The sequence below is a fragment of the Rhamphochromis sp. 'chilingali' genome (genome assembly GCF_963969265.1).
Source record: "Rhamphochromis sp. 'chilingali' genome assembly, chromosome: 8".
In the NCBI taxonomy this organism is placed as follows: Eukaryota; Metazoa; Chordata; class Actinopteri; order Cichliformes; family Cichlidae; genus Rhamphochromis; species Rhamphochromis sp. 'chilingali'.
The window spans coordinates 11,428,174-11,441,567 of NC_137935.1; the positions used below are offsets into that span (position 1 = coordinate 11,428,174).

General features: G+C 40.5%; 1 protein-coding gene across 1 annotated transcript; it reads right to left on the bottom strand.

Annotated features, from left to right (window-relative positions):
- Positions 1 to 5,930: 5,930 nt before the first annotated feature.
- On the bottom strand, positions 5,931 to 12,498 carry ywhag2 (3-monooxygenase/tryptophan 5-monooxygenase activation protein, gamma polypeptide 2). The gene is made up of 2 exons (XM_080888974.1): positions 12,240 to 12,498; positions 5,931 to 9,203 (listed from the first exon to the last, which is right to left on the bottom strand). Exons 1-2 carry the CDS (start codon positions 12,324 to 12,326, stop codon positions 8,547 to 8,549), a joined length of 744 nt encoding a protein of 247 aa, XP_080745100.1. The 5' UTR covers positions 12,327 to 12,498; the 3' UTR covers positions 5,931 to 8,546.
- Between the last annotated feature and the right edge of the window lie 896 nt (positions 12,499 to 13,394).

The following is a 13,394-nucleotide window of genomic DNA, read 5'->3' on the forward strand; positions in this document are numbered from 1 at the left end:
CCATTGAAATTATAACTCTACCCTTTGCAGTTAAAGAGAATAAAATGTAAAGCTTAAATAAGGAAGTCTGAGCGAATAGTTATGTTAATGGCTGTAATGTTCCTGAAATTTAAGCCCCTAACCAAACATGCAGACAGCAAATGGACTGGATTAATTTTACAAACTTTTGTTGATAATGCTATACTCTGCAGGTTGAAATAATGCCTTAGTATTAAAAGAAATTGCAGGAAAGCATCTGTAACCAAATAATTTTTTAAAAACTCCAGACAGCAGAGCGCTGTGTTCTGCAGCCAGATGGAGAGGTGCAATGTATCTCGGACTGTTTGGGGACGAGTGCTCCCTAAAATAGTCGCGTAAAGCCTTCAGCTGAACACTGTGGCACTTTTTGATAAATAATACAAAGTCTAAATGTTAGCCTGAATAATTTATTTTGCAGCAGCCATGCATAACAGCTGTCTCTGTGCCCAAAAGAGTCTGTAGCTTTCTGTGACTTATCATAACTTAATGACACCAGAAAACATAATAGCACAATGGAATGAACTTCAAGAAAACAGATCAGAGCTGATTGTTTGTATAGTCTGTGTTATTTCCAAGCTGTTTTCTAGTTTGCTCGGTTGGGGGTAAAACTGATGAATCAGAGTGTTTTAACCACGGATATGAACTCTTACCACTAAAACAGAGGCAGATAGTCTCTACAGCGGAGGGGCTGTCACACTGATGTCTCTGGTCTACTCACTGTCTATTCACAGGCTGCAGGGAGGCCTATTTATAGATCTGTCTCTGTTCTCTGCTTCTACATCAGTCCCCTCTTTCTCACTATCTCTCTTTTCTCCCTCCTTTTCTACCTCTAATGGGTTGGTATTTCTGGAGCTGTACAGCTATTATCTTCTTTGCATCTTTTGAGATGCAGATCACGTTGAGCTGGATCATAAACTTTTCAAAATCTGACATGTCTGTGCGGTGAACTGCTCAGAAATATATTCTTACTGTGTCTGGCATTGCTGCTGGAGGAAAGTGATTCAATTCAGCATTAATCTAAGGTTTTATTTATTGGTGTTGGGCTGAGAGGTTTCAGCTATGGTCTTTCAGTCTCACTTAACCCTTAGTCTTTCCCTATTCTTTTAGAGAATGTCTTAAGTTTTAATTACATTTCTGATGTGCTATTTTTTAGCATGGTGCTGCTGCTGCTGCTGCTGCTGGTTCACAGAGCTGCCACGTCTGTCCCACAGTCCTCAAATGAGCCATGAAAGCTTTGGGGTTTGGCTGATGATGAATGAATGGGTCAACAATGACTGTGAGAAGCATGGACTACAGGAGGTTAACTGCTTTTTAGTGCAGAAATTTGCAGACAGCAGAAAATGCTGCACTCAGTGTAGAGTGCAGCCCTGTGAAAGGAAATCAATAGACTGCAACCAAGCTTAGACTTTGTGATGACCTTTTGACTAAAGTCACTGACAGATGTGAGGCCTCAAATAATACAATGTTAATACAATAGCTCTGTTTTCCTAACATCTACAAGGTAGCATGTGAAAGTGCTAATACTCTACTGTTTAGCAGACATTTTCTTTCTTTCTTTTTCTAACCATGTTTAATATGTTAGATTAGGATTTGGTAGATGGTATAAATTGCCTTCATAATTTGCTAATTCAGAGAACAGCAAACCAAATATGTCTCATCCTCTTGGGAGCAAGAATAACCAAATGCACCAATGTAATGGTAAACCATCCAATATTCATTCATTCAAAATTGTGGATGAAATAACAATGCCATTTGTGCAAGCATGGCTAGAAACTGGTGTTTTCTTTTTTCTTTTTCTTTTTTTTTTTTGATACTTTTTCTTTATTTAGGAACATTTTTATGCAGAAAAAAACAAACAAAAAAGACAAAATATTATGAGGTCATGGGAAGACAATATATGCCCTTGTATACAGCTGTACATCCACACATACATATATCAATACTTTGGTATTGCAAGTTCTATGCATTAAAGAGTGCTGCCACAATTTGTAAAGCCCAGCCATTTTCTCCAACGTCTCCTTCCCAAGTCTCCCTGGAGTCGCAGGGTGAAAGTCATACATTCCATCAATTTGATGTCTTCCACTATAGAGGTAAAAAGTATTATAGTGGGAGGGTCTTTACAAAGCCAGCGTTTTGTTATAGCCTTTTTCGCAGATGCCAAGAAAATTCTCAGGAGATAAACATCGTCTGTAACTAAATCTTCTGCAAAATATCCCAGATACAATGATACGAATGTACATGTCACATTGAATCCCAGTACCTTTGTGATTATTTTTGCAACTTCCGTCTAGAAGGGTCGTATGGATGGGCAGGACCAGAATATGTGTCCATGATCTGCCATGACTTCCCCACAATTTCTCCAACAAAGCGCAGGTGTAGCACTGAATTTCGACTTTTGTTTAGGTCTTATGAAAAAGCGTATAATGTTCTTCCAACAAAAGTCCCGCCACATGTTGGAGTTAGTTGTGGTAAACTGTGTTTCCCAAATCCGTGTCCACCCATCTTCTGTAATCTCAATGCCCATTTCTTTTTCCCATTTCTGTTTTATGTAAATTGTCGAGTCCCTTTTGAGCTTAGTCATACATTTGTACAGTTTACTTATCAGGGCTTTGTTACTCCCGGAGTCATAAGCGTCAATGAAGATGTTAACAATCGAGAAGTCTCCAGGGACACAGCTGTTTATTCTTTTGCCAATATAGTCATGGAATTGCAAGTATCGGAAAAAAGTCTTGTTTCTCAAGGCCGTAAGTTTTGCATAAGGTATCAAAAGCCAAAATTTTAGATTTTGAGAAACTGGTGTTTTCTTGATGTTTAAGAAAAGTAGTGTAAAACCTTACCTGAGCTAAGACAGACTGGAGTTTCCTGTCAACAAGAAAACCTGCCAATTAATCCCATTCATATTTTAATTGCATTAGTAACTAAAAATATAAAAGTCACGATTATTAGAAAAATCCTTCTGTGCATGTGTTTGCACTTGGCAGCCTCCAGGTACACGTTTAGCAGGTTATCTTTTAAATTAACTTAAGTTTCAGTATTTATATACAGACATAAAAACCTGAATCACCAGTCAAATCTGATTAAAAAACAACAACAACAACAAAAAAAAAAACCACAGCTTCACAAATTTCCTGACTTTTCTTGTCCTGTTAGATTGCTGGAATTATCAGAGCAACCCTTACCAATCAGTGACTGGCTACAGCAGCCTGTGCCAGCACACCTGTCAACCAAAAGGGTCAACATCCCTAACTTTAAGCCTTAATTAATATTCAAATGGATAAGGTAAAAAAAAAAATGCTCATCACCAACATGCAATTTAGTGCTGGTTAATTTGGAATTTTAACACGAGTGTCTGTGTGGACTGAGTCTGTTTTAAAGCTGGCCTCAAAGGGTCTACGCCAAGAGCTGCCATTTGCATCTCTTCTGTGTTTGTTAGCCCCTGAAGTTGCTGCTTTACACATTTAAGTCTAAAAATGGTTTTGTTCTTGTTCCCATCAAGCATTCCTATTATAATACACCAAATCTCTGTCTGTCTGTCTGTCTGTTTCTTTGTCCACTAACTCCTATCAAGAATTAAGCAACCAGACTTGACACACAGGTAAATCTTGGGCCACCCAAGGTTCTTATCTATATCATTGTTACGCAGAGAGGTGTGGTGAGGAAAACATCAGACATCACTCTATCTTAACCGAAGTAATTACTTTATTGTCTCTTGCCAATATCTTGCACATACAGACAGCATTTCCTGCCAGCTTTAAATACAATAGAGACCACACCTTCTCAATTCAGACTGGCCTATAAAAGAGCTGCAACTGAGGCGGCCTCCTCTTTACAGGGAAAACAAGATGGCCACCACAGAGGCAACCTGCGAACACCTTGTTGCATTAGTGCTTCCCAACAATCATATATATTATCAGGCTAAAATGATGTGTGTCAGTATTTATTTACCTGAAAATGTTACATACAAAAGAATTGCATTGTTTCTCATTTCATGACAGTAACATTTGATTTACATCCACAAAACCTGCAATATAACGACATACGATAATGCCATCAGGTTGCCTGGCAACCACCTAGAGAGGGGCTAAAATCACCTGTTTAAAGCATTTATGTGCCTACTTTTATAAGGTAAAGCACCTTGTAAAAGCATTGTATTATTTTAACTTCATGGCCAACAGCACAAGCAGTGCAAACAATCCTATACCACAAGGATGTACTAAAAATATCCAAGGTACTGGACACACTGGGAGTGCAGTGCAGGGAGTTTTAGTTATTTTAAGATAGCGCTAGCCTAACTCTTTCGCTTTAATTTGCTGGAAAGAGATGAGAATAGTGAAATAAGACATATAAGCATATTTATAAAATGTCTTTAAATTCAGTGTCTGTACTTTCAGTTTCCTCTTCTATGCGTTACGTACATAATCTAAATAAGTGTGTAGACAGCTACTTCTCTACAACCTTGAAAGAGCTTGTGAAATTCAGAGAGGACAAAAATAACCTGCCCCTATCACTACAAGCCTGACTTCCAAAGTTTATTTTTAATCCGTCATCAAAGGTATACATTCTTTTGTATCACCAGAAACGTCTCAGGAAATCTAATTGTGGCCCTCTGTTGATGATAACGATTCAGTGATTTAAAAGACATTTTGATGGCATGACAATGGCTCGATGATACCTAACTGCATCGTCATCCTGGACTCATCAGGGAAATGATGCTTCCTGTAATGACAAAGCAGTTGTTGTGGATGTGGAAGTGATGCACAGTTAAACAAATGTTTCCCGTGCATAGGGCCTTTAATACCTAATGTAAATAACTAATTTAAATGAACATATATGTATGGAAAACTATATGTATATGTATGCATGTAAAACTATTGAGTTTTATTCAGATTTGAAAGAATTTGCCATGAGTGGTACTAAATTGAATTTGTAGCTACTGGAGATTCAATTACACGTCCATCAGCAGGCCCCAGAGTGTTTTGGGATGCATAATGTCAGCAGCATTTACCAACAACTGTGACACCGGTGTCCCTGAAAGTGTGGCACTGAGTGCATTGAAGCACCAGCATGAAGATAGGTTGGTGCTGAATCCTAATGCCTCCTGTGCGCTCTGAGCTTTCATTTTTTACAGGATGCAATAGGTACTGGGCTGCTAGTGGGGTACTTATTATAGCCCTAGCAACAGGAATAGGATTGGTGACTGCAGAGAGTAAGCTTGTCAGCTATTGGCTGGTGAAGAGGACCTTTCAAAGCAGAGAATTTCATCTCATGAAAGGTTCAGTGCAGCAAGCTGCAGCGAGAGGCTGCAGTCCGGGGGTGGGCGAGCCAGCAGCTTTATCAGCGACATTGGGTTGACAGATGTGCATAAATGCTCAGATAAACTCGACCTTTGGGTGTCAAAAAATACAACAGGGAGGTGAATTTAAAAGCCTAAGGGATGGTGATTCTCCATCCTTGCCCAACATTAGATCCAGGACTTTGTTTTATTGCTGCGGTCATAAAACCTCTAGTCTTTTCAAGAAATATTCTTTGATCTATGGCCTAATTTAGTTAATGATTAGCAAAGCGGCCTGAAAAAGAGCCTCATATAAGACATACTGCAGTAAGCTGTATGTGCTGGCAGCATCTCTGCACTGCAGCTAATACAGACTCCATCTCATAAGTTCAGCACATGGAACAGCACAGTTGCATACACACGCATACTCACCAAGATATGGATGCAAACACTTGCACATACCACATACACGCACCAGTTATGTGACCCACAAAAGGTTATATAAGGTCAAACTGGTTTCCTGTATTAATGTGTGGGCAGAAATGTTGAGTATTGGAATGAAAAAGAATGAGCTGTGGTGGTTTTGGCATGAGTGTAACAGACAAAAAGAAAAAAATATAGAATAATACTGATAAACAAATAACTTTAATGGGCAACAGATGGCAACCAAAAATTCCTCAGAGGATACAGTTTGTACTGTTTTCAGTAATCAACCCCTGACCCCCAACTCTGACTAATTTGCAGCAGCTCAGCTCTTTTATTTTTAATCAAATTTGTAATTTATCTGTAATTTCTGCATGTTTTCATGTCATAAAAACAAAGATCAACTGCCAAATAATGAAAACTTAAAAAGAAAAACACAAAGCACTGGGAAAATAAAACAAATTAATTTAAAAAGGGAACACAATGCATGTTTTCTTGACAATGAGTGAAAGTCTTTCAAAAAAATCCAAACAAAAATAAGTGACAAAATTCCCTTTCTACTCATTTCCACACACAACACTTAAAAATTAAAGCAAAGGACTGAACTCCATTTTAATATCGGTGACATGCGTGAGCAGTTGTGCCGATTAGGATTTCATGCTTTTTGAGTGGCGAGTTTTTCAGCGCCGTCAACTATTAAACTGCGTTAAAAATAAATCAAAGCAGCTGTAACATAAAGTGTGAGCTCATGGAGGCTGACTCATGATGGTGACATAACCGGCATACATGAACAAGGTTGTATGACTGACCTTAAGGCTTTAGGTTTCTCTCTCAAGTCGTCACATCTGAAATAAAAAAGGTCTCCCAACCTGCCATGCATTAAGAAAAAACTAAACTTCCATCTGTGTGAATATATTAATACTCTAAAGAACTAGCAGCATTGTGACTGTAAACCCGTTCAGCAGCTTTCTGTCCTCTTAAGCAGCTTCTAAGTGTTTATTTAAAGTTTGTTCTGAAGACGTGTAGTCGCTAATCGATAACCAACACTAGCGAACTGACTGTGCTCTCCCTGTGACTGTTGGTGATGATTATTCATACCCATGTGCTGTACAGACAGCAGAAACGTGAAAATGAGAAAACACTGAAGGGAAAATATTATCTTTCACACATCCTTGCAGGAAAGTAAAATACTGGCAGATAAATCTTTTTTTTTTCCCCCCATTAAAGGTCAACTTGCAAACGAGGCATCTTAAATAATACAGGCACGCACAAAAAGAAGCCAGTACTGTACTCAGGGCACAAAACAATAGTGAAACATTTTTTTCCTATGAAATGGTTTTCTTTAAGAACAAATTTACTTATGGGTGACGATACAACAATACACTAGACCACCACGGAAATGGTGCATGTATAATTTAGTCATATTTTTTTTATTATCATAGCTATTATTTCGGTTCTTGTGCAACTGCTACATAATGACTCACATTCAAGATATTTTGTCACTCAGGAACAGCTAAAAAGTATAAAAACAAACAAACAAAAAAAAAATGTATACTGTCAGAAATAAAATATGGTCCATGTCTGTGAATTCATAACAGAAACATTGAGCTTGGAAACTTCACCATTATTAAAACTGGATAGCATGACAGAAAAAAGTACTTAAATACTGTTCAAAGAACAAAATATATCATAATCATACTTCAATGTGACAAACACCAGCTGATAAGATTAGGTGATCACTGGTGGGTTTTTATCTTCCTTTTTTTTCTTTCATTAACAAATTAAAATACACATATTGCATGTCACTATAGCAACGCCCATTACAGGTCAATTTTTACGATCAGCATTTTGGTATAGCAAATCAAAAACCATAACAAAATGAAATAAATTAGAAATCAACATCAGACAAAGCCTGTTTTTCTCAATCATATGAATACTTAACACCCACAGTATAAGTTAATAAAGTCAAGCTACTGTATATAAATACATCACCGGCATGCACAATATTGAATAATCGATATTATTGTTGTCATCATCTTACACTGAAGAAACAGTATAGTAGGCAAGTGCATTTAATAAAACAAACACAGAAGTAAACCACAAACTCTGAAGCTGCTTTTATTTTGTATTTTTTGTCTTTTTTTTTCGTTTTATTTTGTTAAGTCTCTGCCTTTTAGTAATCTTCACCTCCAAAGGAATCGATGGTTCCAGCGACAAAACGGACTAATAGAACGAGGGGAATTAAATTTAACTAACCAATCCTCAGATATTTTCACTCCCGTCTAATTTAACCTCTAAAATTTGGGGGACTTGACTGGTTTGAAACTTTCTCTTTGTTTGCTAGTGTGAGTTTAAAGCATCAGTGGCTTTCAGGGCTCTTTCTCTTACGTAGACTACTACTGGAACCAATGCAAACTAGTTTTGTGAGGCATTCCCATTCAAGCATTTTCTCTCTCAAGTGACTCAAATGCATCTCTATCACGCAAAAACCTAACTAAGCAGCTTATCTTGACAGAACAAGTTCAGTTCCTACGCCAGTGTGAGGCTGCCATTTCAATCCAACAACAACCACTTCAGGCTGATTGACTGACATATCAGTGGTTTTGGCAAATGTCAAAGAGAAAATCAAGAAGACGGAGGCCCCTTTCAACTGTATATATATTTCTATATATATTTAAACTAAGATTTAACCTCCACTCTCACCTCTCTTTTGATTCTTTTCTTTTAACACATGGAAAAATAAAGAACTGCTGCTGCGGTAGTATCATCGGCAAAAGCGGCTGCCAAAGTCCACCGGCCCTTCATATTTTTTTTTTCGAAGTGCGGTTTCTTTTTAATTGTTGCCCTCCCCTCCCTCGTCATCCTGCTGGTCACTTGTCCACAGTGTCAAGTTGTCTCGGAGCAGCTGCATGATGAGAGTGGAGTCTTTGTAGGAGTCCTCGTTGAGGGTGTCGAGCTCAGCGATGGCGTCGTCGAAGGCGGTCTTGGCCAGATGACAGGCCTGCTCGGGGGCATTTTGAATCTCGTAGTAAAACACAGAGTAGTTGAGAGCTAAGCCCAGGCGGATGGGGTGGGTGGGCTGCATGTGCTCTTTGCTGATCTCGTGAGCCTCGTTGTAGGCCTTCTCTGAAGACTCCACCACGGTGGCCCTCTTCTCTCCCGTGGCCACCTCAGCCAGGTATCGGTAGTAGTCGCCCTTCATCTTCAGGTAGAACACTTTGCTCTCGTGCTGCGTGTCACTGCAGTTCTTGATCAGGAAGTTGTCCAGGAGGTTGAGCACATCCTGGCACACGGCCTCCAGCTCCTTCTCAATCTTCTCCCGGTAGGCCCGCACCATCTCAATCTTTTTCTCATTGCCGTCGGCCGAGGTCTTCTGCTCAATGCTGGAGATCACCCTCCAGGAGGAGCGACGGGCACCCACCACATTCTTGTAGGCCACAGACAGCAGGTTCCTCTCCTCATTGGACAGGGCTTCGTTCAGCTCTGTTACCTGGAAGAACAAGAAAAAGAAGAAGAAGCAGATGGACTGTTAAATAACAGCACCAGACTACATTCACTTTGTGGGAAAAAAAAAAGTTAAAGCAAGAACATTTCATCCAAGAAATGACCTCAAGAAGTCAGTAATATGATTTAGTAAAAATGACAAGATTGTTGCTGTTTAACAGTTGCATCTTCTCAAAACAGGGTGATTTTGTGCTCTTTAGTGGTTTGTAATGGAAGCATAGAACTCCATGAAATTTTTAATTTTAAAGACTAAACAAATGTAGAGATCAACCAATAACAAAAACAGCTGTTAGTTGCAGTCCTAATTGCCACAACTCGGGCTTCTTTTGCATGAAATAACCTGGGTTAATGGGGCCATCCGCAGCAAAGAAGATGAGCAATATTTCACGTCATGTGCAATTCCAGTTTCCATGGCAATCCATTCATTTAGTGCACCAGTAGCTTCAGCTGCCACGTGGACAGCTAATGCTAGTTAGTGAGAAATGATATTCAAGATAGTTGGCAGCAGTGGGGGGTTGGGAGAGGAAAGGAGGACTGGAGATGGCTAAAATGTTCCCACGAGCACTCAGGGGCAGCTGCACTGTAAATGAAAACCATCACTGCTCAGGCGGTTCACATGTCCCAGTGACCTTCTCCCCAACTGAAACTGACCTTTTTACCTGTCTAAAACACCACACGGTGACATCACTCTGAGTTAGGCTGTTAATTTGAGATTTTGATGAATCCGAATGCTGGCCAGGCAGTCCTCAAAGAGACTGGGTTATGTAACTCGAGGCTTTTATATTGGAAACGTAGTTTGTGCCGGTACATGGACTCTTGCAGATCAATAATCGGTACGAAACATGGTGCTTAGGCTTATCATAACCTTTCACCAAGAAAAGAAGAAAGAGCTTATTGCAATTTTTTTGCAGGTTTTACTCAAAAAGCTTTTCGTTTTGTGCAAACATTTCTCCTGAGCAGGTCTGACATTCTCTGCTCAGGCAGAGGAGCACAAACATGGCGCAGACTCGCTGATGTCACAGCGATGGAGAGCAAAGCTCTCAACTCATAGGGATTGAGTGGCCTTTGCTCTGCTTGTTCAAAACTGTCACACAAACCCAGTGATACCATCAGACTGCAGATGAAAAACACACAAAACAGTCAAATGAGGTAGATTACTGCTAATCTGATGACTCAACCTATGTGGGGGGGTTTTGTTGTAAAAAGAAAGGAAACAGGTCACTGCTCTAATTATTGTGATGCTTCCAACTGGAACTACACTAGTACACTATATATAAGTATAGTTATACTATTATATATGTACAAAATAAAACAAATACCTCATTGCTGATAACATGGTCATAAAACAAGACAAGAACGACTGAGGTTGATACAGAGTTATCAATCAGTCGTTTAAATGTTTTATCAGGCAAAAATGAGATCAGCTGTGAAAAGAGTTCTGTGCCAGTTCTGTCTTTTGGGCTGTCTATCAGCACTGGTTGGGAAACTTTTGAAGGGCATTTCTTGTAATTATTCACATTTCTGCCTACATTTTTCACGAGGAACACAACGGTGACAGCCTATCATTTGTCTTCTCTGGCTGCAACGGCGAGGGATTCCCTTTGATTAGAGAGGGAGAGTACACACCCCTGCAAAAGGGCCCACTTTGGACCGCACTGACATGGCAGATTGCTTAAAGAGAAAGGAATCCCTCCCCTGCACGCACATCATCCCACCTCCTGCAACCAGAAACCCTCGATGACAAGTGCTCCACGGGGGCTCAACCCATCTCGCATAAGGCAAAATGTTCCTCGTTTTAAAAAGTGTGGGATGATTTTAATCCGTGTGTGAGCTCACGGACGCTGTGCTGAGACTACCGGGATGTTGCTGGTTCCAGTATGAGCTGGTGTGACACAGCAGTTTTTTTAAAAAAAAAACCTGTTACTGAATCCACTTCCCAGAATTTCTTAAGGGGCCAGAGAAACAAACAAAAAAAAGGCAGACAAAGGCTCTGTCCTCAGCACCATCCATTAAGAGCTGAGAAAGCTACAGTGAGGCAGGCCAGCATGTCATCTTCTTCCCATCAAATATTACACCATTAACCAGGGTCATTAACCAAAAATGGCATTAAAATGCTACCAGATATCAGCCCTTGATACACAAGCAGCATGCACAGAAGGTGATATCTGACAAATAAAGTAATAAATAGGAAGGAAATTCCTGTAATCAAATCTGACCACACTGACTCACTGCAATATGACAAAGAATATTCTAGAGAGATTCTGCTGCCTCCTACGTTTGTTTGGAGGAGAGCGTTTAGTTTATGAAAGCTTTTTCTTTGTCCAAAGCAATCATGCTCCAATTTATCCTCCAAGCCTCGAATAGAAACATTAAAATGATCGCCATCATTCTTATTGTTTTAATTTATGTGACAAAGAGAGAGGAGAGGAGGCGGCGGAGGAGGAGTGGGAGGAGAAGAGGACGAGGAGAAGGGGGGGCAAGAGCAGTTGATAGGCTTTTTCCTGAGCAACCTCACATGGCTCCCAGCAGCAGAAGCTCTTAGAAATTCAGCAAATTGGAGGAATGGGAGGTGTGGTGGTGAAAGAAGGGGAGAGAAAAAAGGAAATCAGCAAATGTGTCAGAGCAGAGCCGTTCCACGATTCGAGTCTCTTCTTAGCCTGAGAGTGAAAGCTCCGGCCTGCATGCGTTTCATTGTAACGCGCCCTCAATGAGCGGCACGGCCGATAGAAAGGCACCGCCCAAGGAGGAGCCGATTTGGACGGGAATCAGAAAAAAAGCCTCTGAGCTGTCAGTGAACTGGCGACAGCACAATAAACACAATGAACGTTATTTCAGAATGACCCCCAGATGTAGTGCTGTAATATCGAGAGCCAGTTGTAACCGCAGCTTTACAGCTGCGAGCCTTTACGCAGGGCGAGCCTTTACGCAAACGCAGCAGCTTTACACCGATATTCACGCACATGTAAGCCACAGTTATCATCTTTCTTTTTTTGTATTTTACTGTTATTTTGAATTGACTTACCGATTTCATAGCAGCTGCCATGTCATCATATCTCTCAGCCTGTTCAGCCAGCCTGGCTTTCTGCACCAGCTGCTCGCGATCAACCATTTTTTAGATGATGTTTGGTTGCTTTGTCGAGCTGCTCTACGTGAAGTTTGGGGAAAGAAATTACTTAAATTTTAAATCGCAATGCAGTGAAATCCTACGCGAACCTAATGCTGCAGCTGTTCCCTGCTGTCTGTCTGAGCTCCGTGCAGACGGGACACCCTCTCCTCTCTCCTCGCTCCCTCCCTCCCTGCCTTTCCTCCTCCTTCTCCCCCCTCCTCCTCCACACACACACACACACACACACACACACACACACACACACACACACACACACACTTACACTTCCCGGGCTGCGTCATCACTGGAAAAGGTGGGTGTCTGTGCCAATGATGTAACACTCCATACATGGGAAGTAGAGGGCCAGGCCTATGGGGATGGATGGATGGGAGCAAAGGTGAGCTATAGATGAATTATGGGAAATGGGGTCCCCAGCAGAGCGACAAAAAGGCCTGCCTAAAGCACAGACTGTATAAATGATGGACATACCGCGGTGACGTCACCCACCGGTTTTGGACTGTGTATTTTCCGCGCTGTTATGTTAGTTTTTCGGATCCAGTATAGTGCCCATACTTGAATGAAAAGGTGGAGTGCAGCTGTATCTTGCATCTTGACATCACACAGCTGAGGCCATTGTATTGCAAGGATAGACAATATAAAAGATGGGTGTAGCTTCTGGGACTGAAAAGTGAAGTCATTGCAGTGCCTTAAACTGCATTCTTTTTAGAGGCCTCCAGGGTGCGATAGCTTTGGCTGCAAAACAGAAGCCTACAAAAAAAAAAAAAAAAAAAAAACAACCCAGCCCTTTTCCCTAAGCAAAGAAAACACTTTTCCAGTGAGTTTAATGGCACAGTCACTAGTTTTGGGTCATACTTATAAAAAATTAAGTCCATTTTCAAAATTCTGGTCATTATTATTATTATTATTATTATTATTCCTAGTGTCAGAAAGGTGGGACATCCAGGTTACAATTATTGACAAGCCATTAACCAATGAGTACACAGGTTCACAGCCTTGCTTGTTAGCCTTAATTTCAGCAAACATGACTTTAACATTATTATGTAGACACTA

What these genes read in the sequence shown, in the direction of transcription:
- ywhag2 (XM_080888974.1), bottom strand. Translation starts at nt 12,326, where the DNA reads ATGGTTGATCGCGAGCAGCTGGTGCAGAAAGCCAGGCTGGCTGAACAG. An exon ending in TGGCAGCTGCTATGAAATCG is followed by an intron (nt 9,204 to 12,239) that starts GTAAGTCAATTC and finishes TTGTTCTTCCAG; the next exon opens with GTAACAGAGCTGAACGAAGC.